The following is a 24,537-nucleotide window of genomic DNA, read 5'->3' as shown; positions in this document are numbered from 1 at the left end:
ATAATTTTTTTAAAAAAAATTCATAGATGTAGAATTCATATTTTATTAAAAGTATAGTTGATAATGTGAGTAAGAAATATGGTATGATTAATATTATAAAAGTACGAATTTTAGATATGATAAATTATTAAATATATAATTATGGTAACATTAGATTAAAATATAAATTAAATCAAGATTATTTCGTAATAATAATTTTTTTTTAGATCAGAAAGAGGGGGACCCAACAAATCACATGCTTCTGACAAAGGCTGCACCCATTTGATCATGCCGAATGAGCTCATGAACCTCAACTGGTGCTACTGTATGTGCTCGGAAACCCACCCGGTGTGTGAAAGCCTCCCTAGCCAAAAAGTCCGGGACCTTGTTGCCCTCACGGAGAACGTGAATGAATTTCAACTCCTGAAATCTTTCAGCTTCACGCAAGCATCTCCAGATAATGTTACATCCTGAATCTTGCCCACTTGCTTCTCCTCTCAGAGCATTTATAAGCATTTTGGAGTCACTTTCAACCAAAAGCTTTGTCACACCACATTGTCTTGCAACTGTTAAACCAAGCAGGACTTCCCAAGCCTCTGCCTCCATCGCTTTGCACCTTCCAATGTACGATGTAAAACCCCCACACCAATTGCCTTCTTCATCCCTGATTAGACCCCCGCAGCACGCCGTGTCGTCTTCCTTCCGACTGCCGTCGGTATTATTATAAAATTTATATAAAAAATAAACATATGTTCACGGGCTTAGGAAGTCCATGAACAGTAATCAGTAATCACATGTTCCGTTGCCAATTACCTTTTATGGTACTAGGCAACGGGCTTATGAGCCCCATTGACGGGTTCAAACACCATGTTGCCTAGTACTGTGAAGAGACAATGAGAATAACAGAACTGGCAGATGGGACTGTTGAACCCATTAACAAGGTCTATCTCTTAAAAAAAAAATTATTGGTGTGTGTGTGTGGGGGCGGGGGGGGGGGGGGGCGGGGGGGGGGGGGGGATCGTTATGCTGTGCATCCGTGTGCACCATACGGATGCAAAAACGACGTCGTTTTGACTAAAAACGCGCGTCCCACTTTAAAAAAATCAGTTTCGACTCCCCTCAATAGCATTATGTTGTTCATTGATTCTGGATTTTTAGTTCATTGATTCTGAATATTTAGACGGAAATCAAAACTGATTTTTTTTTTCATTCATGCTGGATATTTAGTTCATTCATGCTGGATATTTAGTTCATTCATTATGGATATTTAGTTCATTCATTATGGATTTTTAGTTCATTCATTATGGATTTTTAATTCATTCATTATGGATTTTTAGTTCATTGATTCTGGATTTTTAGTTCATTGATTCTGAATTTTAGTTCATTGAGCCGGGAATCGAAATTGATTTTTTTTAAGTGGACGCGCGTTTTTGTCAAAACGACGTCGTTTTTGCATCCGTGTGCACCATGCAGATGCACAACATAATTTGCCGGGGGGGGGGGGGGTGTGTGTTTTTAAAAAATAATTTATTTTCTCAAAAAGTTTTTTAAAAAGCCTATTACAAAAAGTTGATTAACAAAACACTCATATTGGTTGCTTGACCAAGTCAAACAGTTAATAGTGTTCAAATAAATCAAAATTGGCTGATAAGCGCGCTATGTTAGCAAATAGGGTTTCAATCTATTTCAATCATATGACCACCCATTTGGAATGGTAATAATAGATGTACAATCACACTACAGTATACTTAAAAAAACAAAAAACAAAAAACAAAACCAAAAAAAAAAAACAAGAAAAAAAAAAAAAAAAAAAACATAGTAGTTGACAAGTAGCTTCACCTTAGAACCTAAACTTGAAAAAAAAATGTAATTATGTCTTTTTTTACTTATTATTAATTTATTATAGGTAAACATAAGATTAACCGCAAGATCATATGTCAAATACTAAAAAAAAAAAAAAAACAAAAAAAAAAAAAAAACAAAAAAACTTCCGCTTCACCCATAATCTATCACGGAGCGTTATGCCCTGGACCAGTGTCCACCATGTGCATGGTGGACACGCTGTACATTCATAATTTCTATATTGTAGATTCATAATTTATATACTGTAGATTTATAATTTTTATACTATAGATTCATAAAATTTATAATGTAGATTTATAATTTCTATACTATAGATTCATAATTTCTATACTGTAGATTCATAATTTATGTACTGTAGATTCATAATTTTTATAATGTAGATTCATATATTTTTATATTGTAGATTCATAAAATTTATAATGTAGATTCATAATTTATGTACTGTAGATTCATAATTTATGTACTGTAGATTCATAATTTGATAACTATGTGTTCATAATTTGATAACCATACAGTTTAGAAATTATGAATCTACATTACAGAAATTACAAATCTACAGTACAGAAATTATGAATGTGTTGTATAAAAATTATGAATCTACATTATAAATTTTATGAATCTATAATTTAGAAATTATGAATCTACAGTATAGAAATTATGAATGTACAATGAGAATTCAATTCTTTGATTAGTTGTAACTGAACGCGAATACAATCAGATAAAAGGTAAGTTAACGTGAGACTCTCCTAACTAATAGAGAGCTCAGGTCAACAAAAACTAAACCACATAAAAAGAGAAATATAAAACTATATAATATAACATGTATTAACACACCCCCTCAAGCTCAAGGGTGGTGCGAGACAACATTGAGCTTGTCGCGAAGAAGCGTGAATCTGGGTCCCGTCAGTGGTTTAGTCAAGATGTCCGCAAGCTGGTCCTTCGTAGACACAAAGTTGACGACAAAGTCGCCGGAGGCCACCTTATCCCGAATGAAGTGATAGTCGATCTCGACGTGCTTCGTCCGTGCATGGAACACGGGATTGGCACACAGGTAGGTGGTACCTAGGTTGTCGCACCATAGAGTGGCTGGCTCGGAGGAGTGAAGACCGAGTTCACGGAGCAGAGACACAACCCAAGTAACCTCCGCCGAAACATCTGCTAGGGCTTTGTACTCAGCTTCTGTGGACGACCGCGCAACTGTCCGTTGCTTTCTGGATAACTAGGATATCAAATTAGACCCAAGAAACACTGCATAGCCACTGGTGCTCTTCCTGTCAATCGGGCAACCTGCCCAGTCGGAGTCGGAGAAGGCATGTATGGCTGTCGACGTGGACGGAGTGACACGCAAGCCGTAACTGACGGTTCCCTTTATGTAGCGTAACACCCGTTTTGCCATGGCCCAATGATCATTGGTCGGTGAATGCATGAACTGGCACAGACGGTTCACCGCATAGGACAGATCCGGGCGTGTGATTGTCAAGTACTGCAGCGCCCCGACGATCCGCCAATAGTGTGTCGGGTTCTCATAGGGACTTGCTGTAGGGACGGCTGATGTACGCCGGTGTGGTAAGAGACTTGCAGTCAAGCATCCCGGCACAACTCAGGAGGTCCGTCATGTATCGCCGTTGAGAGAGAATGAACCCTGTAGCTGTCGATATGGTCTCGATCCTTAAAAAGAAGCCCGGTTTGCCCAAGTCTCGGATCTTGAAGGTAGATGCCAGCCGCTGTAACAAGGTGTTGATTAACTGTGCATCATTCCCCATCATGATGATGTCATCAACGTAGACCAGCAAGAACACCCGAGACGCGCCTGATGTGTAATGGAATAAAGAGACGTCTGTCTTTGACGCGGCAAACCCTGCAAGAAGTAAGAAGTCATGTAGCCTTTTGAACCAAGCCCGTGGGGCCTGCTTCAAACCGTACAGTGAACGCTGCAGATGGCACACGTGATCCGGGTGTGCTGGATCTTCGTAACCAGGTGGCTGCTTCATGTATACAGTCTCGGCTAAATGTCCATTCAGGAAGGCATTATGGACGTCTAACTGGCGCATTGTCCAGTCAGACGAGACTGCAAGAGAAAAGAGCATCCGAACAGTAGTCCGCTTGACTACCGGGCTGTAAGTGTCAAAAAAATCCTCGCCGGCTACCTGGTTGAACCCCTTGGCCACCAGACGTGCTTTATAGCGCTCAACTGAACCATCAGCTGTGCGTTTGGTGCGGAACACCCATTTGCAGTCGATAATATTCATGTGGGGTTCTGGAGCAACCAAACGCCAAGTGCTGTTGTGAAGCAGCGCATTGAACTCTTGGTCCATGGCTTCTCGCCACTGTGGATGCCCTACAGCCTGTGAATAGCAAGTAGGATCAATTGTTATGTGTAAAGCCTGAAACTGCTCATCCGTGCCCCGAGTCTGATGACGATGACGCATCACATGACCACGGTCTTGGGGCTCGGTACGTCGCCTTTTTTGTTCGGGCACGAGGTGGTGCCGTGACAGCTTGAGGCGGGGGTTCACATGCTAAGGGCACGGGTTCAGCCTCTTGCACCGGTATGATGCTGGTTGTCGGGGCTATCGGGGCAAGTCGTGGGACTAGGGGCCCGGATGCCCACGGCAATGAGGCAGGCGGTGTAGACGAGACGGGTGATCTAACTTTAAAAGGGAACACCGTCTCGTCGAACCGAACGTGGCGACAGATATACACCTTCCCAGTTGTACGGTCCATGCATCTATATCCCCTAAAAGACGGGGGGTAGCCAAGGAAAACACAGGGTGCTGAGCGGTATTCCACCTTGTGCCGATTATATGGCCTAAGGTAGGGATAACACAGGCACCCGAAAATTCGAAGAAACGTGTATGGAGGAGACACTTTGTGTAGGCGAGAGTGAGGACTATCAAAGTTTAACACAGGAGTAGGGAGGTAGTTTGTTAGGCATGTGGCAGTCTCGAAGGCAAAGTCCCAGTAATCAAGTGGTACTGAGCCTTCAGCGAGTAGAGCAAGACCCGTTTCGACGATGTGCCTATTACGGCGCTCCACTCGCCCGTTTTGTTCATGTGTGTACGCACATGACTGCCGATGTTGGATACCCAAAGTTTGGAATATTGTTTGTAATTTTTTGAATTCTCCCCCTAAATCCGACTGGACACATTTGATAGAGCGCGAGAATTGTCGCTCTACCAACACTCGAAACAATTCAAATGTTTTATAAACATCAGATTTTACCCGTAACGGATAAAACCAACAGTACCGGGAGTAATCGTCTACAAACGGTAAAAAGTAGCGATTACCACTAGAAGAAACTACTGGAGCGGGGCCCCATACATCAGTAAAAATTAAGTCTAGAACATTCATGCTAGATTTAGGATTCCTATCTAACTTGAACCGAGACGACTTGCCGAGGTGACAAGCCGTACAGGACTCCGCGGATTTTGACTTATTCGACGAAACTGGACAATCTTTTAGAACGTGTTTCTGAACAGCCCCATGCGGGTGACCTAGCCTGCGGTGCCAAACATCTGGTGTGGCCCGGGAACTGACGAACGCAAACTGAGTGTTTGACAACGGAAGCTTGTATAATCCCCCGAAAGTCGATCCCTTAAGCAGAATGTCCCTGGTGTTGGAATCCTTCACAATAAAACAATCATTATGAAATTCAAAATAAACACCATTATCTTTTGTAAATTTTTGTACAGAAAGTAAGGGGACCGACATACGCAGAACATGTAACACATTAGACAGATTTAAACATTTTGACACGGACGGGATCGATGCATGACCGACACGGGTGATAGCCAAACCTGCGCCGTTCCCGACCCGTAGCACATCGGGACCATTGTACTCATCCGAGCGGGACATCATGCTTGCGTCCGGCGTAGCGTGCGCGGTAGCACCGGTGTCCGGGTACCATCCGTCCGCCGACGTAGCCGCGGGAGTCACCGGAATCTCGCCGGCGGTGGCAACATGGGCTTCTGCCGGCGGTTGTGTCGTGTAGCGCTTGTAGCAGTACACCGCCGTGTGGCCTTGAGCACGGCAGATCTGGCATCGTGGAACACCACGATTATTCCGGCCACCTCGACCCCGATTGTTCCTGCCGCCGTTACTGCTCCGTCCACCACGCCACTGTTGACCCGAGGAGTTCCGCCCGCCATCTCCGCCGGATCCGCGACCACACCCAGCATATAAGGCCGCCGGAGGGTGGCCGCCACTGCCGTCTGCCCCGGTCGAATAATCATCAGAGATGATGAACTCCTGAGCAGTCAAGAAGTCGGCCAGTTGCGGTAGAGACACAGCATTGTTGGTGGCGGTTAATGAAGCGGCTAATACTCTCAGGTCCTGATGCAAACCGCGCAGAACATAAAGGTTCTGCTCGGTGGATGACAGCGGTCGTCCGGCTTGCGCCAACGCTTCGACGAGAACCTCCGCGCGCCCCAGATACTCGGCCGTCGACTGGTTGCCTTGTCTCAGCGTCTGGAATTGGCCTAAGAGGCTGAGACATCTCGCTTCGGTGGATGACCCAAGCGATGAAGTGATCGACTGCCACACCGCCGCCGCTGTCTCCCGTCCGACCGCCAAGTGGAGAACTTCGTCGGACATGGAGGAGATCAGCATGGAAAGAATGGACTAGTCTTGCAAGACCCAGGCCTTATACGCGGGGTTGGGGACGACCGCATTCGTCGTCGCACCGGAGCCCGACTCGCCGGAAGCGGCAGCCGCGACTGTTGGCGATGGACACGGCGTCGATCCGTCGACATAGCCCAGCAAATCTTGCCCCCGGAGGAATGGGACAAGCTGAGTGCGCCAAAACAGGAAGTTCCGGCTGTTGAGCTTCATGGAGACGTGATGATGAGCTCCGGCGAGAGAGACGCCGGTCGCCGGCGACGGGGAGCCACCGGCTGTGACGGTTCTCTCCGATGAGTGCGAAGACATGATTAACGGACGGTGGTGGTGTGAGGTGGAGAGAGAAAGAGGATCTACCCTATCTGATACCAAATGAGAATTCAATTCTTTGATTAGTTGTAACTGAACGCGAATACAATCAGATAAAATGTAAGTTAACGTGAGACTCTCCTAACTAATAAAGAGCTCAGGTCAACACAAACTAAACCACATAAAAAGAGAAATATAAAACTATATAATATAACATGTATTAATATGTACAGCGTGTCCACCAAAACAGTTGCATAGCATAATTTGCCATCTATCACAACTCACAAGACTTCCATTTTACAAACTTAGTGACCAACCGCTTAGAAGAAGCTAAGGATTATATTCAGGCCCGCTACACGGGCAAACCAAAAGTTTATTAATTTATTTAAATTTTGAGTGTTAAAAATTACTCCGACCCGTAGAAAACTCCTTGTTCCCATCACTAATATAATAATTATATTAAATTCCTAACACTACATGCTAGCTACACAGCAACTTTGCAATGGATGAAAATTGAAAGCAACTTTTCGAGTAGACAAAGGCAAATAACAAAAGAAGGTTGCCATAATTAGTAAGTGATGACTTAATGCAGAAATAACAGAATGAAGAAGATAGAAATAAGTTAGCGAATTGAAGCAAAAAAGACATCACATACTCATAATCCATAGCTTGTACGTGTTGTGATGGTTTTGTAATATGGTGACGTTTGAGAGAGGGCATATTTATATCTAATAACTCAACTCCGATCCATAATGCATGCATGCTTCTATATATGTAATATATATACCTTTTCTGACTCTAATCCCTCCTCTTTTTGAAGTCTTCACGCTATATTTGCGTATGCATTCATGGTCACGTTATGGTACCTACGTAGATGTTGTTACAATTTTATTTATATATTTTTATAAAGTTTAAGTTGGGAGATGTTATTCCGGTCTAGGACGGGTTAGAGTATATTATTATTAGTATAAAAGAAGATTTACAATAATTAAGTCTGACAACTTGGAGCAGTTGGTAAGTGAATTATTGTTAATATAGGTATAAAGGCAAAGGCCTAATTAAATTGCACAAAGTCTACAATATATAAGACCTAGAAATACGTTTTTAGAAATTTAATTGGTGAAAATTACCAAATGGCCTATAACTACAAAAAATACCAACACTAATTAAGAAATTAAAGAAAATATCATGATAATTTGTCATCCAAAATAAAGAATAGTTTGCATCTTATCTTGAATACTAGTTACATTGGAGAAAAACAAAGACAATATAACTAATAAAATTATTTCTCTTAATTAATTTATTGATAATGAATATTTTTTTAATAAAGACATTTTAAGGACAATGTAGCGAATATAATCAATTGATGAATAATTTGAATGTAAAGAATTTGTATATTGGAGAAAAATAAAGACAATATAACTAATGAAATTATTTCTCTTATTTAATTTATTGATAATGAATACTTTTTTTTAATAAAGACATTGTAGACACATAAATCTAAATTAAAGAAATGCATATGTATTATTTTTTATTGTAGCTACTAAATTATTATTTTAATTTAATAAGAGTAAAATAGAGTACTAATTATGCCAATTTTGATTGGGATGGGGTTCGAACCTAAGACCTTTCTTATTGAAATCAATGAGTAAGTTAACAGTGAACTAATATAAATTAAGACAAAAGATACTATTTAACGGAAAATTTAACGGATAATCATATTCATTGAGGATAAATTAGGAAACCTTAAGGAAAAATTAAAATCTGATCAATCCAAGCCATTCATTTGATCAAAAAATTTTAACCGTCATTTTTTCTACCTATTATAAGCCTAACTCTCTTGGGCTCTTATTAGTATAGTAGATGTTTAACTGAACAAGATCATCATCATCAGGGGCATATGTTTGAGTGGGATCAATATGTACTGTGATGGCATATAAGTTACATGTTACATACCATTCCAAAGAGTTGTTACAGGATTGAACATATCTTGTAAATAATCATGAGTGTTTAAAAAAAATTTATATATATACTTTGAGAAATCTTAAGATTGACCCACTAAAATGAATATAATAAGAGTCAACATATAAACAGAAAAATTTTAATTCTCACAACATAATAATTAAAAATTTAACAACTCTTTTATTTAGTAGTTTTTTTTTACTTGTGAAATTAGCTTTAAATATTACTTGTGGCGACTGCAAGGGTTGAAAGAGCTTATTTAGAAGATAATGAAGAATAAATTGCGCAATTGATCTGAATAGAATATAATCTGATGAATGATTGTTTGGTTACTTTAATTGAAAGGGATGTGTTTGAAAGTATTTATAAAGAACAAATTATATATACAACGTTGTCAAAGTATGAAAAGTTGTCATGGACAATTACAAAATGATGACATTTACTTACAAGTATAACTTATACTTATATTTCTGTATCATTGAATTTAATATTAAATTTAATATATTGACATCACTGAATTTTAATTCTTACTGCCACGGATTATGATTGTATAATCATCTAATTGCTTCCAAGAGGTTAGTTTGAGTCTATGAGATGAAGAAAAGTTGAGGATGAAGTTACTTCTAGCTCAGCTCAATGATCTTGTTTTTATTTAGAAAGGGTGTAGATAAGTACGTAGTTTTGGTTTATGTAAAGAACGAACCTTCCTTGTTTAGCATTTTATAGTTATGAATGCATTAAGGTAGAAGCCCTCCAAATTTATTGTTTTCCTAAATTTTCTTTGTTTTATTGTGTAATCGGTGAGCCTAAGCATCCAGCCAAGAGTATGTTGTAAGGAGCCAAGATTTATGTCTCCGATCCTTGCTCATCTATGTATCTATTCTTTTGATTATTAATATTATAGTCATAATATTGTCCAATAAAATTATTATTTTTTAAATGTTGAAGAATTGGTTTGATTACATTTCCACTTATATTCCCTAGGGCAGTTTAGGGTTTAAACTAACATTTTCACTTATATATGCGAAAAATCAACGGTGTAGGTTGATGCCAAAATTTTCAAAATTCATCACACTACACTTCTATCCTTTTATTTAATTTCTTCATTTTTAATTCTTTTTAATATTCTTGTGACAGTAGAGGTGGAATTGTCCACCCAATTTTTATTTTTTCAATATTCTTATTTTGGGGTGACGAGGTAAACTAGCTGATGTGCACCTATAAAACCCCACTCATGTGTAATAAATAGGAGACGTTGTGCATGATATGCGGGCATCTCTATTAGTATGATTTTTGCAAAGATTTTTAAGTGTCAACTAGGTGAGAAGACTAGAAGGAAAAAAAAAAAACGAAAAAGCAAAAAAAATAATTAAATGAGACTGGTCGCTAGCGACCACCCTCAACGCGCCCACTGGGTGATGTTGATGCGCTTAAAGCACACCAACTTTTTTTTTTGCGTGGGCCCACAATAGGAGACAAAAATCAAACTATCCTGCAACTCTTTTTTTTTTTTTTCCTTCTCTCTCTTTCAAATAATTTTAAGCCTTCTCAAAACCTCTTAAAATCCACTATTGTGGATGCCGGCCCTTAAAGTAACTAGAAATTATTTTTTATTCTATATACATAAGTTTCCCAATTTAAGTCAGACTAATCCTAATCGAGCTACAGTTTCCATCCAAGATTAACGGTCTTTTTGTTCTATATAAGTACTTGTTGTAGTAACCTAATTAATAACAAGTCATGAGGTACAATATGGGTCGTTTAGTTATTTGGGTTCTTGCGATATTCTGGATCTCAATCACTCGAATTTCACTGGCCATCAATGACGACGATGGCCATGACTTATTTTCCTTCAACAAAGATTATAACTTCGACTACAAAGAAGCACTTAGCAAAGCTATACTATTTTTCGAAGGACAACGTGCCGGAAAATTGCCCCCTACTCAGCGTGTGACGTGGAGAGGCGACTCCGCCCTCGCCGACGGCATCCCTGAAAATGTACGTACACTATATATATATATATATATATATATTTCATTTATTACCTTTCTTGGTTTAATTAGTTTTCTATCTTTTCCCATGCATGCATCCTTTTGGAAGGGGAAAATTATTGGCGACCATTCTACACAGAACGGTCGCGGATGCTCAACATTCGCTGTTTCACAATGGTGGTAGAAATTAAAGTCCCAGGTTTCCTGTGGTCCTAGTATCCGCGACTGTTGTACAATAGTTACGAAAAACACTTTACAATGGTCACGGATTAGCTATTCTGTACTAGTGATTTTTTTTATAAACATTAGACGATAGTTTAGAAAGTAATTAAAGAACCAAGTCCAGCAATTAATGGCTAATGGATTGTTGGTTGCGGCTTTGAAAGTCAAGTTCAACACCGTGTCTTTTGAAAATGTAATAATATAAAATTTTATAAAAAAAAAATTGGTTTTTATCCTAACCATCAAGTATAGTATAAATGTTTTTTTTTTTTGGTTACAAACAAATTGTAACAGGTAAGTTTGAGTGGAGGGTACTATGATGCTGGGGACAATGTGAAGTTTGTATGGCCAATGTCGTTTTCCGTGACCTTGTTGAGTTGGGCTGCCGTGGAGTACCAGAAAGAGATTAGTTCCGTGAACCAGATGCTCCACCTCCGGCGAGCAATCCGGTGGGGAACCAATTTCATAATCCACGCCCAAGCTTCACCCACCACCCTCTACGCCCAGGTAATAAATCAGACTTCACATTGAAAATATAAGAGAGAACATATGAGTTTATAAAGTATTGTATATTATATCTCAGTTGAGTGACCCTAGTCTAATCTTATGATAGTGCAGGTGGGTGATGCGAATGGTGATCATCGGTGCTGGGAGCGGCCGGAGGATATGGACACTCCGCGGACGTTGTACAAGATTAGTCCCGAGTCTCCGGGGAGTGAGGTGGCGGCGGAGGCCGCCGCCGCGCTAGCCGCCGCATCCATTGTGTTCAAGGAATATGATTCCAAGTACTCGGCTAGGCTATTGCGACGATCAAAATTAGTAAGTGCTAAATTAAATTAAAACAATTTCACTTTATTTTTACAACTCAAATTGTATTCATCCTTTTATTCTATCTTTTTTTTTTTTTTTTAAATCTTAATTAGAAAAGAGTTTAATTAAATTCGTTATGGTTTTAATTTCATCAGCTATTTGAGTTTGCCGACAAGTATAGAGGATCTTTCCAGGGTTCTTGCCCTTTCTATTGTTCTTACTCAGGTTATCAGGTAATAACTAATTAATATTAAGAACTTACTCAGTTTGTCTATTTTTATGAGTTATTTATAAAATTTTAGTACCAAAATTTGTTCACACTGTAGATTTTTACTCAATGCTGACTATTTATGTTATACACAATGAATTAATTATAATTATTTATTATTGAAACTTGAAAGGATGAACTACTATGGGCAGCTGCATGGGTTTACAAGGCGAGTGGAGAAACGGAGTACCTCAACTACGTTTCCAGCAATGAGGGATGGAGTCACACTGTGTCAGAGTTCAGTTGGGACAACAAGTTTGCTGGAGCTCAGGCCTTGCTAGCTAATGTTAATTACCATAATTTATAAATTACTCCTTAATTAATTTTAATAATAATAATAATAATAATAATAATAGTAAATTTCTTTGATATATTAGGAGTATTTCAAAGGGAATGGAAATTTGGAGAAGTTTAAGAAGGAGGCGGAGTCGTTTGTTTGTGCTTTGATGCCGGGGAGTAGTTCTGTACAAGTCAAAACAACCCCAGGTAATAATCATAATTTTCATTTTATATTTGCCATACGGATTTTATAGTCTTAAGAATTACGAATTGGCTGACCTATTACTATACCAATTTATAAAATAATTATGAATTAGCTGACCTATTAATTAGTAAAAAAGAGTCCCTTTATAATTAATAATAATAATTGGAGTATATATCACTTTTGGTCCCTTAACTATCATAGTTGAAGTATTTTTTGTCCTTACTATTACTTTTTTCGAATTAGGTGCATGACTTTCTAACTAGTATCATTTTTGATCTTCCAATCTAATTTTCTGGCCACATATTACCGAAATTGCAACCGAAAAAATAATATGTTATAATTAGAAGGATATTTTGATCCTTTAAAATTTATTTTATTTTCCTTTTTTTTTTTTCTTCTTCCCCTTTCTTCCTCAGCTCTCCATTTCTATTTCTCACAAACGGAGGCTGTGGATATATGGAGTGTGTTAGTTTGTGAGAAATAGAAACGGAGAGCTGAGGAAGAAAGCGGGAAGAAGGAAAATATAAAAGAGGAAAATGGAATAAATTTGAAAGGATTAAAATACCCTTCTAATTATAACATATTATTTTTTCGGTTGCAATTTCGGTAATATATGGCCGGAAAATTAGCCCAAAAGACCAAAAGTGATACTAGTTAGAAAGTCATGCACCTAAATTAAAAAAAAAAAAACAAAAAAAAAAACAATAGTCAAGGACAAAAAATACTTCAGCTATGATAGTCAAGGGACCAAAAGTGATAGTTACTCTTAATAATTGAGTTAATGTCTTATGGGTCCTCCTAGTATAGTGATTTTGGAATTGTCACGTTTAGTTTTAAATTTTCCAATTGACCACGTTTGGTCCTTCGACTTTCAAATCGTTACCATCTGTGGTTAAAATTAACCACCCATAGTCCTTCAACTTTCAAAATTTAGTCAATCGTGGCCCTCCTTGGTGGGTTAAAATTTGATACCTACACATAATGGCCCTGTTTGGTAACATAGTTACCTTATCAATCAATTTTGATTTATTTAACCATTATTAGCTGTTTGAGTTGGTTAAACAATCAATATGAGTGTTTGATTAATCAGTTCTTTGTAACAATTTATTGCTCTAAAATACTAAAATTCAAAAAACTGCTCAAAATAATCTTTTTATCAACTTTTTGGGGAAGTCATTTTACATGTAATCAACTATCAGTTGATAGCTAATTTACCAAACACTTTTTAATTTCTACATTCAGTTAATATTATCAACTAGTCAAACCACTAATCCAATCAGCTAATATATAGCTATTTACCAAACACCCCCAATATAAATTTTTAAGTATAATTGTTTGTTGATGTATGTTGCAATAAAATTTGGTTAATTGCATGCAGGTGGTCTTCTTTATACGAGAGATAGCAGCAATATGCAATATGTTACTAGTGCCTCTATGATACTCCTTGTGTATTCCAGGTTCCTTGATGCAGCTAATGTTGGGGGTGTTAATTGTGGTTCTCTCACTTTCTCACCCTCTCAAATCAAAGCATTCGCAAAGTCTCAGGTTAGTTATTATATCATTATTATTAGCAAATTAAACGTCTCAAGTTGAGTGTCCCAGTTTATAATTTAAGGGTTTAATCGAGTTGAGACAAAGTTGAATGATCAAACCTCAAAACTCAATCAATTTGATTCGAAAAATCATTGAATCGAGCCGGGGTATAATATAATGCAAAATGCTGCAGGTAGACTACATACTAGGAAATAATCCGATGAAGATGTCATACATGGTAGGTTACGGGACAAAATACCCAGACCAGGTTCACCATAGAGGGGCATCAATTCCCTCCATCCATACACATCCATCCAAGGTGAGCTGCGATGAGGGATTGAACTCGTGGTTCTACTCCGGCAACCCGAACCCGAATACCCACACCGGAGCAATCGTGGGTGGACCCAACTCCGGCGACCAGTTCATCGACTCCCGCTCTGACTACTCACACTTGGAACCCGCAACATACATTAACGCAGCCTTTGTGGGATCGGTGGCTGCTCTTCAAGCCCACTCTTCCAAAGATGACCATTTGCAATTCATATATGCAAGTATGTAGTTACCATTATATTGTGTCCTAGAAAATTACACTATATGTGGTGGACCTGTTGGCAGCAATATAATGCCTCAATATTGATCCGAACATATAGATATATACACTAATCTTTTATTACTCGAAATCTGCCCCATTACCATCCCTATACAACTATATCCCAACCCCATTGGAGTTTTATTTAATTAATGAGTTTGACTAAACAAAAATTTTATCTCCAATTAAAAAAAAAAAAAAAAAAAAAAAAAAAAAAAAAAACGTACTTCTGTGACAATCAATCATAACTGGATGAGAGCACCCCACTAAAACTAAGCTTGATGAAACTTCTGAATTGATTCCTAAACAAAAATGGAATAATGATACACAAATACATATCGCTAGTTACAATAATAAGGCCCTTAGTACCTCTCATTGGTTGTTGGTTGCATTGAAGCATTGGTGGCTTGGGAAATTTTATGAACTACCTATGATGGAACATACTCCATGCAATAGTCAAAATTGCAGTAGAATCATTCAAAGTTTGAGCAACTCAGGGTGAAGGAAGATGAAACCATAGTCCAGTTCTAACACTTGAGTTCAAAATCTTTTAAACGAATTGAAACCATTATAATGGGTGAAGCATTCCCTTAAAAGAAGATCTTCAAGACTTTGTTTGGTAAAACTTATAATTTATTTTAATTTCTAAATAAGCTATAAGCTCTATTTGATAAAACATGTAGACTTTAAAATAATAAGCTATAAGCTCGCCAGACGGACAACTGGATAGGCGGGACAACCACGGCTATCTGTGAAATACGCTGAAATTCTTTTCTTTTCTTTTTTTTTTTTTTATATATATTTTATTTTATTTTTTAATTATTGAATAGGCAACCTGTTAGCAACTTGCAAAAAAAAGTCAATGGAACAAATTTAGCTGGTAAATGTGGCTGATTAAACTTTAATTTAGTTCGTGGTGAGAATTGAGCACTTCGCAGTAGTAGATGAGCTTATTTGACACTTCTGCCTTTTTATTATACTAAATGTACATTTTTAATACACTGAATATTTATTTTTAAAAAATATATTATTTGATATACTACCTAATAATCATGGTTGCAAAAATCGCGCCTAAGCGCTAGGCAGCTGCCGGCCGCCTAGCGGCAGGTTCGGCGATAATTTTTTATTTTTTTATTTTTTTTGCGTTGTAAAGTTAGAAAAGTTTGGGAAGGCATAACTTTTGACTCGATCGTCCGTTTTGGACAATTTTTTTTTTCAAATCGCGTATTTTTTCGAGATCTATCCACCGCAAATCGCGGTTTGGTCCACTAATTTCTCAAAAAAAATGCTTCTTTTGCTCTTAATTTTAGTTTTTTTTTTTTTATGTATTTAGATGGTTTAAACAATCTTTTGAACACTTTTACAACCACTTACATAAATAGTTTGCAAGAAATAACTATGAAAACCTTATGTTTTATTACTAAATTTTGAAAATTTTTAATTTTTAATTAAAAAAATAAAAATAAATAAAAATAAAAAATAAAAAATCATCGCCTAGAGGGCACCTAATGTTTTTTGCAACATTGCGAATAATACACATTCAGTATATAAATAATATATATTCAGTATATTAAAAACGTACATTTATTAATAGTCCAGAGTATAATTTGCCCCAAACTAATTGCATTCTCGCTCAACTTATGGGAATTGAAATTTGTAGACTTATGAAAGGGAGATCTTAGCTTGTATGATGAAATTCCTTCCAAGAAAGGGAAGTCCATTGCAATCGTTATACCGTGGATCAGGGTCCACAATGCAATGTGAACCTTATTTTTAAATGACGTAGTTTTAAATTTTAATTTTGATGGCGATCGTTTGTTGTTCAATTGACATAACAGTTTTTTTTTTTTTTTTTTTTTTTTTTTTTTTTTTTGTACTGTAAAGCATGTGTATGTGTCATATGTTATGCATTTCAATGTCTCATGTTATGCAATTCTGTATCTTAAGCGTAAGGATTCTGTATCTGAAATAAAGTAAATATAACATGCGCTTTTGTGCCTTGTGCTATGCGTTTTTGTGTCTTGTATGTGTTATGCATTTTTGTGTCTTATGTTATGCAATTCTGTACCTTAATAATATTGATTCTGTACCTGAACTAAAGTAAATATAAAACATGTGTATGTGTCTTGTGTTATGCGTTTCTGTATCTCATGTTATGCAATTCTGTACCTTACGCATATAGATTCTGTACCTCAAATAGATTAGTAGTTGGGTAACACACAACATATTGTGTCTCTTATTTTACGAATTTATGTGTTATATTATGAAATTATGTGTCTATAAGACATATGCTATCTACCTAAATCAGATTTGAGAATAAGTAAATATATAACATGTGTATGCATTTTGTGTTGTGAGTTTTTGTGTCTCGTGTTATAAAATTCTGTACTTTAAGAGTACTGGTTTTGTACCTAGAATAAATTAAAATTTGTGTTGAAACATAAGAAACGAAAAACTACAGAATCTGTTAAAACTTAAATTTCAAAACGACGTCGTTTTGATCCAAGGTCCACAATGCTATATATGTGGACCCTGGTCCACGATATAAATTGTCGTACATTGCATTTGTTGAAAAAACAAGGCTTTGGATCATACCTAGAATATACAAAGGATGATACTCATATTAAAATGAGACAGATCAAGTTAGCTTGATTTAATGAATGAAAAATAAAATAAGACATAATGAGACAATGAGTAATTCATAAGTCACTGTTACTTCATACATTCTACCTCAACAAGCATCTGCGCACAGCGTACAGCCATGATGCCTTACATATTTGAAATTAAAAATAAAAAATAAAAATTAACGGGATCAGATTAATATAATAATAACTATACAAGGCAATTAGCTCTTAATTAAAATAGTTCAAGTAAAACTAAGCCCTGTTGAAGTCATCAAAAGTCGATATGTCCGAGTGGTTAAGGAGACAGACTTGAAATCTGTTGGGCTATGCCCGCGCAGGTTCGAACCCTGCTGTCGACGTCCTTTCACTATCAAAAATTTAAAAGCTAATAAATGTTACTCCGCATTATACATGTATGTGTTATACGTAGGAATTTTGTATTTTATGTGGTGTATGTTCTTCCCCCATTTCATAACTTTATGTTTCCGATATGAATTATGTGTATTAGCTTTAATTTATTTAATAATTGAAAGAAACAATCATATTAAGTAAATATTATTAGAGTTAATTCCACCAGAGGTCTCTTGTTTTTTGTGGCAATTTCAATTTTAGTTTCAGATTATCGTTTTTGTCATTTAACATCCCAGAATATAATGCAAAATGCTACATGTAGACTAGACTACATACTAGGAAATAATCCAATGAAGATGTCATACATGGTAGGTTATGGGACAAAATATCCAAACCAGGTTCACCATAGAGGGGCATCAATCCCCTCCATCTATACACATCTATCCAAGGTGGACTGCAACGAGGGATTGAACTCGTGATTTTACTCCGGCAACCCGAATCCAAATACCCACACTGGAGTAATTGTGGGTGCCGACTCCCGCTCCAACTTCTCACACTTGGAACCCACAACATACACTAACGCAGCCTTTGTGGGATCGGTGGCTGCTCTTCAAGCCCACTCTTCCAAAGATGACCATTTGCAATTCATATATGCAAGTATGTAGTTACCATTATATTGTGTCCTAGAAAATTACACTCTATATGTTGTATGTGGAACTGTTGGCTGCAATATAATTTTTTTTTTTTTTTTTATGTAAACCACAATGTGATCCGGGTCTTTTTCTGTCCGTTTAACTGTCCAGGTCCACTCGGTTCGCTTCGAGAGGTACCGAAACTGGCCCAAAAAAATCGTCACTTGTAAGAATCAGACTCGGGTTATCCCGAAATCCCCCCCCCCCCCCCCACCCCACCCCCACCCCCACAAAGAGAGCTCATTTGCCACTTGAGCTACCCTGTTGGGTTTGGCTGCAATATAATGCCTCAATATTGAAACATATATATACACTAATCTTTTATTACTAATGGAGTAATGCTAATAATGTTACCAGAAAGTATTTGTGTGTAAGTAAATAGGGATAACTGATAAGTACGTAGCATTGCTAAGGGTTTGAGTACAAGATTGAGCGTGCAGTGTCTCCTACCTGTCATAGGAGTTCAGTATTTATATTGACTTTAGTCTAATAAGTGCAACGGCTCAATATAAGTACAACGACTCTATAACAAGTACAGAGCTCCCCTCAATAACGACCCGTTTGGTTCGTAAAAAATATTTGATCGAGCAAGAATGAAATTGAAATTCCGTGAAAAATTAATTACATTGTTCGATTGGACCAAGAGTGTACAAGGTTAAATTCGAGACTGTAGGATTATCCAATTATCACTTCAGTAACAATATAATGAAAATTTTGATACATAATTACTAGAAGTTACTATTTATTATACTCCGTATGTAATTAAGAACACTTCAAATGTCGAAATAATATAATATATTATATTATATATTAAACTACTCTTGAAACGTTTATCTCCAATCTCAAAGAAAAACGTACTTCTGTGACGATTAAGAAATATATAACTAAATAAGCCTTGAAGATTGCATCAGGAGTCGATATGTCCGAGTGGTTAAGGAGACAGACTTGAAATCTGTTGGGCTACGCCCGCGCAGGTTCGAACCCTGCTGTCGACGTATTCTGGTCATCAGCAAATTAAAGATCTCAGTAAAGAAAATAGTTTTAATAATTGGGAATACTAATTTCAACAGAATAAATTGTTTTTTTTTTCTTAATGCTACTGTGCATCTTAGCTTGTTTACGTGGTGTATGTTCTTCCCCCATTTTGCATAACAAATTTCATAACTTTAATTTTTTGGTTGAATATTTGAATGATGTTTCCGATATGAATTAATTTGTTACAAAGACGCACCTTAAGTGTTAAAATGGTATACTTTAAATATTAAAATGACACACCTTAAATGTTATATTAAAATATCATTAAAATACCCGTAAATTATTCTGTGAACTCGGGTCCACCTTGTAAGGTGGATCCGTGTTAAAAGTACACAATTTACATACTAAATATTCACAATTTAAATTGTAAACATTCAGTATGTAAATTGTATATTTTAGATTCGGGTGCATAGTATAACTATCCCACTACTATTGATTTGATGTATGAGTTTGACTAACTAATAATTACTCTTCTACCTCTATTCATTTTTGTATAAAATTGGGCGAAAATCAGTTTATTTGTGGGATTATTATTTTCCTTCAAATATTTCATGATGGGCCGGGCGCTTAGTAGTTAGTATTAATTTATTTTTGATTTTTTGATTTTCCAATTTGAAACAAGAATTACACTGACGATCCTAATTTCAGTTCCAATAAATTATAAATAGCAAATCGAATAAAACCTTATGAGTTTTGGTTCCAATTTAATTTGCATAGTACATTAGTACATTTATGATGAATTCAAACTATTTTGTTTTAGTTACACTCTAATCTATTTATAAATCATAATATTTGAAATTCATAATCTCTGGAATGAAATTTGAACGTGCAACATTCCTTATTAAAACTAACAATATCATAATACCACAAGGTAACTAATTGGCACCTCTCTAACTAAAAAGCCTTTCGCCTTGTCTGGTAACATAGTTAGCTTATCAGCCAATTTTAACTTATTTGATCATTATTAACAATTTAACTTGGTTAAATAATAAAAAACCATTTTTTTTGATAAATTTGGTCCTATTTGGTAAAAAATTGGCTTATAGACCAATTTTAACTTATTTGTCCAATATTAATTGTTTGATTCAGTTAAAATATCAACATAAGTGTTTGGTTAATTAGCTTTTTGCAACTCCAAAATGTTAAAATTTAAAAAACTACTCCAAACAACTTTTTCAATTAGTTTTTTAAGAAAAGAAATTATATCAAACAGCTATCAGCTAACAGCTAATTTACCAAACACTTTTTTACAACATCTAATGTTATCAACTAGTTATATCATCTAATTAACACATTTAGCTAACAGCCATTTACTAAACATGAAGTAATTTTGAATGTAATCAGCTATAACTCACATTTATTTTACCAAACATTTTTTTATCAACTACTCAAACTCATTAATCCAAAGTTAGGATTTAATTGGTTCATTTTAAAAGGTAAGGGAGTAGTACTAATTTGCGCGGGAGATAGACGATTTGCCATTCATTATTTGCGGCATTCAGCGATGGGAGATCTCTCAAAATCATCCATTTTCTTCTCCGATCAACACCTCTGCTACGCCGATATTCTCCCTCCATTGCAGGTTCTCTCTCTTATTCTCTCTCTCTCTCTCTCTCTCTCTCTCTCTCTCTCTCTTCATTATACAGATCAACTAAGAGAGTAATATGTTCAGGTTCGAGCTAGAATCGAAGTTGCAGTCCTAAATTTCCTCAAAGCCTTAAGTTCTCCAACTCCATCCATCTCAAATCTTCCTCTGGTGCGGTTTTCTCCTCAAACTCTTTAAATTTACATTTATAATTTGTCTTGATCCTATGTATAGCATTCTAGAGGAACTCACTGTTTGTCTTTAAAAAAATTTGATATCTAACACATAATCCTGAATTTATCCAAGTTCAAAAGATCCTACCTAGATTTTTGTGTGTGTGTGTTTCTTTGTTCTTCAATGATTTGGAGAAAATTTATATATGAAACAGATTAGTAGAAAGTCGAATAATAGCAGAGTGAGTCGAGGACTTTTGACTGATGAATCGTGGATTTTTCTCTCCTATTCATTTTGTACGCGTTCATTAATGAGGGAGAATACTGCCAAGTCTTTTGTAAGAGGTGAGGAGAGATAAGCGGTTCAGTGTTCGATTTATTTGCTATGCTTACAATTTTGTACTATTGATTTTCGTTTATGTCATTCAAGTGTGGAAGGTTATGGAGATGTGTTACCAAATTCTGAGTCATGATGAGAAAAGGGTGACCCAAAGAGAATTATTTTACAAGCTGCTCTGTGATTCACAAGACTATTTTAATTCTCAACTGCAGGTCAACAGGACGGTCCAAGGTCTAAATCATTTATGTTCTTCTTCGTTTCTTTGATCATGCTAGTTTTAGATACTTCTTCTCCCATCTGTTTCATATTTCAAGAATTTCAGATAATTTTTTTTTGTTTTGTGAAAAATAGATTTGGTAGCATTGCTTCAGTGTAGTCGTTACAGTCTTGGAATAATGGCATCCAGCAGAGGAGCGGTTGCTGGCCGTCTTTTGCTGCAGGCATTGATCTTTACCCTTTGAATTGCCTGCACTTTTAAATGTTGAAAGGATTAAGAACTAGAAATTTGGAGATGCTAGTTAAGTTGTTGATGGTAGATTGGTAGTCCATTTGTTATTTCCAGTTTATTTCTAAAGTATTCATCTACAGAGTTTAGAAGATGATAAGTAGATTCATTTATCTTCTCACTTTGAACCATTTCAAAAGGAGCCAAACCAAGAGTTTGTGGACTGCTCTACTTGTGGGTCTTCGGGTTATGCTATTTCTGGGGACCTGAGCCTGTTGGAAAAATTAGTCATGAAGTCAGATGCCCGGTATATCATTCTAGTGGAAAAGGTATCTTCTTATAAACATTCCAAGAACCATTTGCTAGAGATGCTGCAACTTACTGAAACCATTTGTATATGTAGCATGCTATATTCCAGCGGCTCGCTGAGGATCGTATTTTCAATCAAATCCCATGTATTCTAATCACTGCAAAAGGGTATCCAGATATTGCCACTAGGTGAGGTTAGAATTTAGAAACTAAGCAGAACATTGAATCTTCTTCTGTAGTCTTGACTGAAGTTATAGCCACACTCCCACAAGGCACCCTCTTAATTGATCTTTTTTAGTTCTTGGCATAAGATGATATTTTCTGAGTTTTTGAAACGGCACAGGTTTCTTCTTCATCGGATGAGCAGGAAATTTCCTAGCATTCCAATTCTGGGTTTGGTGGACTGGTATTCACTGCCTTACTGGCATTGCTTCACCTTAATCAACAAGTACTAATTTGCATCTTCCAAAATGATTTCTTTAGGAACCCTGCTGGCTTGGCAATACTGTGCACATTCAAGTATGGCAGCATAGGGATGGGCCTGGAAGCTTTTAGATATGGTGCCTTTCTCTGCTCTTCCATTAGATGGAATATTGTCAGAATTCAGAAATCTCCTCAATAGGATTTGATTTCGGTTCGTTTCCAATCGTGCAGCTTGCAATGTAAAGTGGCTTGGATTGCGAAAGGATGATATAGAGAAACTAGTACCAGAAGAATCTTTAGTCCCTCTGAAGCAGCGAGATCTTCAGATTGCAAAAAGCTTGATATCATCAGAGATTTTGCAGGTAAAGCTTCAAAGACTCAATGAATGGATTGTTACATGACTAGTAAATATTGTTGATTTCATTCAATTTGATTCAGGATAATTACAAAGAAGAATTGGCAGTGATGGTTGAGAGTGATAGGAGGGCAGAAATTGAAGCTCTCTACTTCCATGGTTATGATTTCTTAGGAAAGTTCATTGCCAACAAAATTGTGCAGATGGATTACATTTGATTTGATTATATGCATTCACTTGTGCTAGATCACCCAGCACACTCTTAATTTGGTATCGTAAAGGTTTTCTCTTTTCAAAATTTTAGTCCTGTCTAAAGTTACAAACCTTTTCAACTCGAGGTTTGATATGCTTGTTTATAGCCTTGTAGGTCAGGTCATGAAATTGACTCTTTATGGTCATTATGATATGAAATAGTCATGTTAATTTTTTATAAATATAATAATTTCAGAGTGTTGCAATGCTTGCAAAAGTTGACAAAGGTGATCTTTGTACTTTTTCCCTTGTTATTTTTTTTTTAATTATTTTGTTGTTTTATGGATGTAGAGAAAAGAATGAGTGAATTATAAATATGATAATATCGTCTTTCGGCTTGCAGATTAAAATAACCAAGAAAAATTCAGCTTAACACTCACAAATGGATGGATATAGAAACTTAAAAAAAAAATAAAAATAAAAAAAAATTATCCTAGACTTCATCTTTATTCAAGGTTTTGTAAGACTTTGATTGAAGGATTATGTGTATGAACTTACTGTTACATTCTTCAAAACATAAACCAAGCCATTATTATTAGGACTATTAGGACTCTATTATCCATATTAGACTAGGACTATATTATTCGTGTTAGACTAGGATTCTATCTTGCATCTCTATATATTCGCTCCCAGACATTATTATTGAATACAACACAATTATATTCCCATCTGGTATCAGTTAGCCAGAGTTTTTCTTTTCCAACATCAATGTTCCTCACTTCGTAGCAGTAGCCGATGGCATCAAACCAAGATACATCGTATCAGAAGCGGTCCGGTCAACGACATGACGTTGATGATCCGTGTCAAATTTGTAACGGTTTCTGTAAGTGTAAATATATTGCACATTTAAACCTCTGTTTTATTGGCTTAGATTAGTTGTCAAAGTAGTTCTGGATTAGTTGCTGGATTAGTCACACGTCTGGAGTAGTTGACTGGATCAGCGCAAGGAAGTTATCCAGGAGGTAAAAAGCTTGTTCAAAGTATTTATTCAAGACCCTATCAATGGGGAGATCTAGATCTAATGGAGCAGCCGAATTCAAGGAATGGAAGAGTGCATACTTTGAGGATCAAAACATCATTTACAACCTATATATAATGCTACCTTAATTAGCATTTGATTGACGCACTCTTTCACAAAGTCTTACACTGAAATCTTGGTGCATCTATACCGAAGATAATCTGTACTGTTGTGTGTGAAGAAGATCTTGCAATCAGATCATGAAGAAATGAAGAACGCCTGCACATCGGATCCACTGGAGTAGGCTCTGGAGTAGTTATAGGTTATACTGTAGAGTGTAATTAACTATCCTCTTGTACTCCGTTTTT

General features: G+C 36.5%; 3 protein-coding genes and 2 non-coding genes across 5 annotated transcripts; 4 read left to right on the top strand and 1 right to left on the bottom strand.

Moving 5' to 3' along the window:
* Positions 1–231: 231 nt before the first annotated feature.
* LOC109157018 lies at positions 232–585 on the bottom strand. The gene has a single exon (XM_019304904.1). It carries the CDS (start codon positions 583–585, stop codon positions 232–234), a length of 354 nt encoding a protein of 117 aa, XP_019160449.1.
* A 9,740-nt stretch (positions 586–10,325) lies between these two features.
* On the top strand, positions 10,326–14,718 carry LOC109156999 (endoglucanase 18-like). Its single transcript, XM_019304885.1, has 8 exons — positions 10,326–10,728; positions 11,238–11,450; positions 11,562–11,762; positions 11,909–11,986; positions 12,155–12,307; positions 12,399–12,507; positions 13,884–14,050; positions 14,232–14,718. Exons 1-8 carry the CDS (start codon positions 10,471–10,473, stop codon positions 14,595–14,597), a joined length of 1,545 nt encoding a protein of 514 aa, XP_019160430.1. The 5' UTR covers positions 10,326–10,470; the 3' UTR covers positions 14,598–14,718.
* Positions 14,719–17,528: 2,810 nt separating this feature from the next.
* TRNAS-UGA lies at positions 17,529–17,610 on the top strand. The gene has a single exon. It is a non-coding gene; the product is annotated as a tRNA-Ser (tRNA).
* Positions 17,611–19,207: 1,597 nt separating this feature from the next.
* Positions 19,208–19,289, top strand: TRNAS-UGA. The gene has a single exon. It is a non-coding gene; the product is annotated as a tRNA-Ser (tRNA).
* A 1,530-nt stretch (positions 19,290–20,819) lies between these two features.
* On the top strand, positions 20,820–23,177 carry LOC109156978 (meiotic recombination protein SPO11-2). The gene is made up of 11 exons (XM_019304861.1): positions 20,820–20,911; positions 21,002–21,085; positions 21,303–21,432; positions 21,518–21,658; positions 21,779–21,867; positions 22,073–22,201; positions 22,276–22,370; positions 22,525–22,587; positions 22,665–22,741; positions 22,836–22,966; positions 23,043–23,177. The coding sequence occupies exons 1-11, from the start codon at positions 20,834–20,836 to the stop codon at positions 23,175–23,177; spliced, it is 1,152 nt and encodes a 383-aa protein (XP_019160406.1). The 5' UTR covers positions 20,820–20,833.
* Positions 23,178–24,537: the final 1,360 nt, after the last annotated feature.

The sequence above is a fragment of the Ipomoea nil genome, unplaced genomic scaffold (assembly GCF_001879475.1).
Source record: "Ipomoea nil cultivar Tokyo-kokei standard unplaced genomic scaffold, Asagao_1.1 scaffold2761, whole genome shotgun sequence".
Taxonomy (NCBI): domain Eukaryota; kingdom Viridiplantae; phylum Streptophyta; class Magnoliopsida; order Solanales; family Convolvulaceae; genus Ipomoea; species Ipomoea nil.
Note: the sequence above shows the minus strand (reverse complement) of the source record. Positions and strands in the feature narration are given on the sequence as shown.

Bases quoted from the DNA above. Each gene is read 5' to 3' on its own strand.
- LOC109157018 (XM_019304904.1), bottom strand. From the start codon at position 585: ATGGAGGCAGAGGCTTGGGAAGTCCTGCTTGGTTTAACAGTTGCAAGA.
- LOC109156978 (XM_019304861.1), top strand. From the start codon at position 20,834: ATGGGAGATCTCTCAAAATCATCCATTTTCTTCTCCGATCAACACCTC. The intron at 21,659-21,778 runs GTCTAAATCATT...TGTGAAAAATAG, and splicing joins GGTCAACAGGACGGTCCAAG to ATTTGGTAGCATTGCTTCAG. The intron at 22,202-22,275 runs GTATCTTCTTAT...TTGTATATGTAG, and splicing joins ATATCATTCTAGTGGAAAAG to CATGCTATATTCCAGCGGCT.
- LOC109156999 (XM_019304885.1), top strand. From the start codon at position 10,471: ATGAGGTACAATATGGGTCGTTTAGTTATTTGGGTTCTTGCGATATTC. The intron at 11,451-11,561 runs GTAATAAATCAG...ATGATAGTGCAG, and splicing joins CCACCACCCTCTACGCCCAG to GTGGGTGATGCGAATGGTGA. The intron at 12,508-13,883 runs GTAATAATCATA...AATTGCATGCAG, and splicing joins ACAAGTCAAAACAACCCCAG to GTGGTCTTCTTTATACGAGA.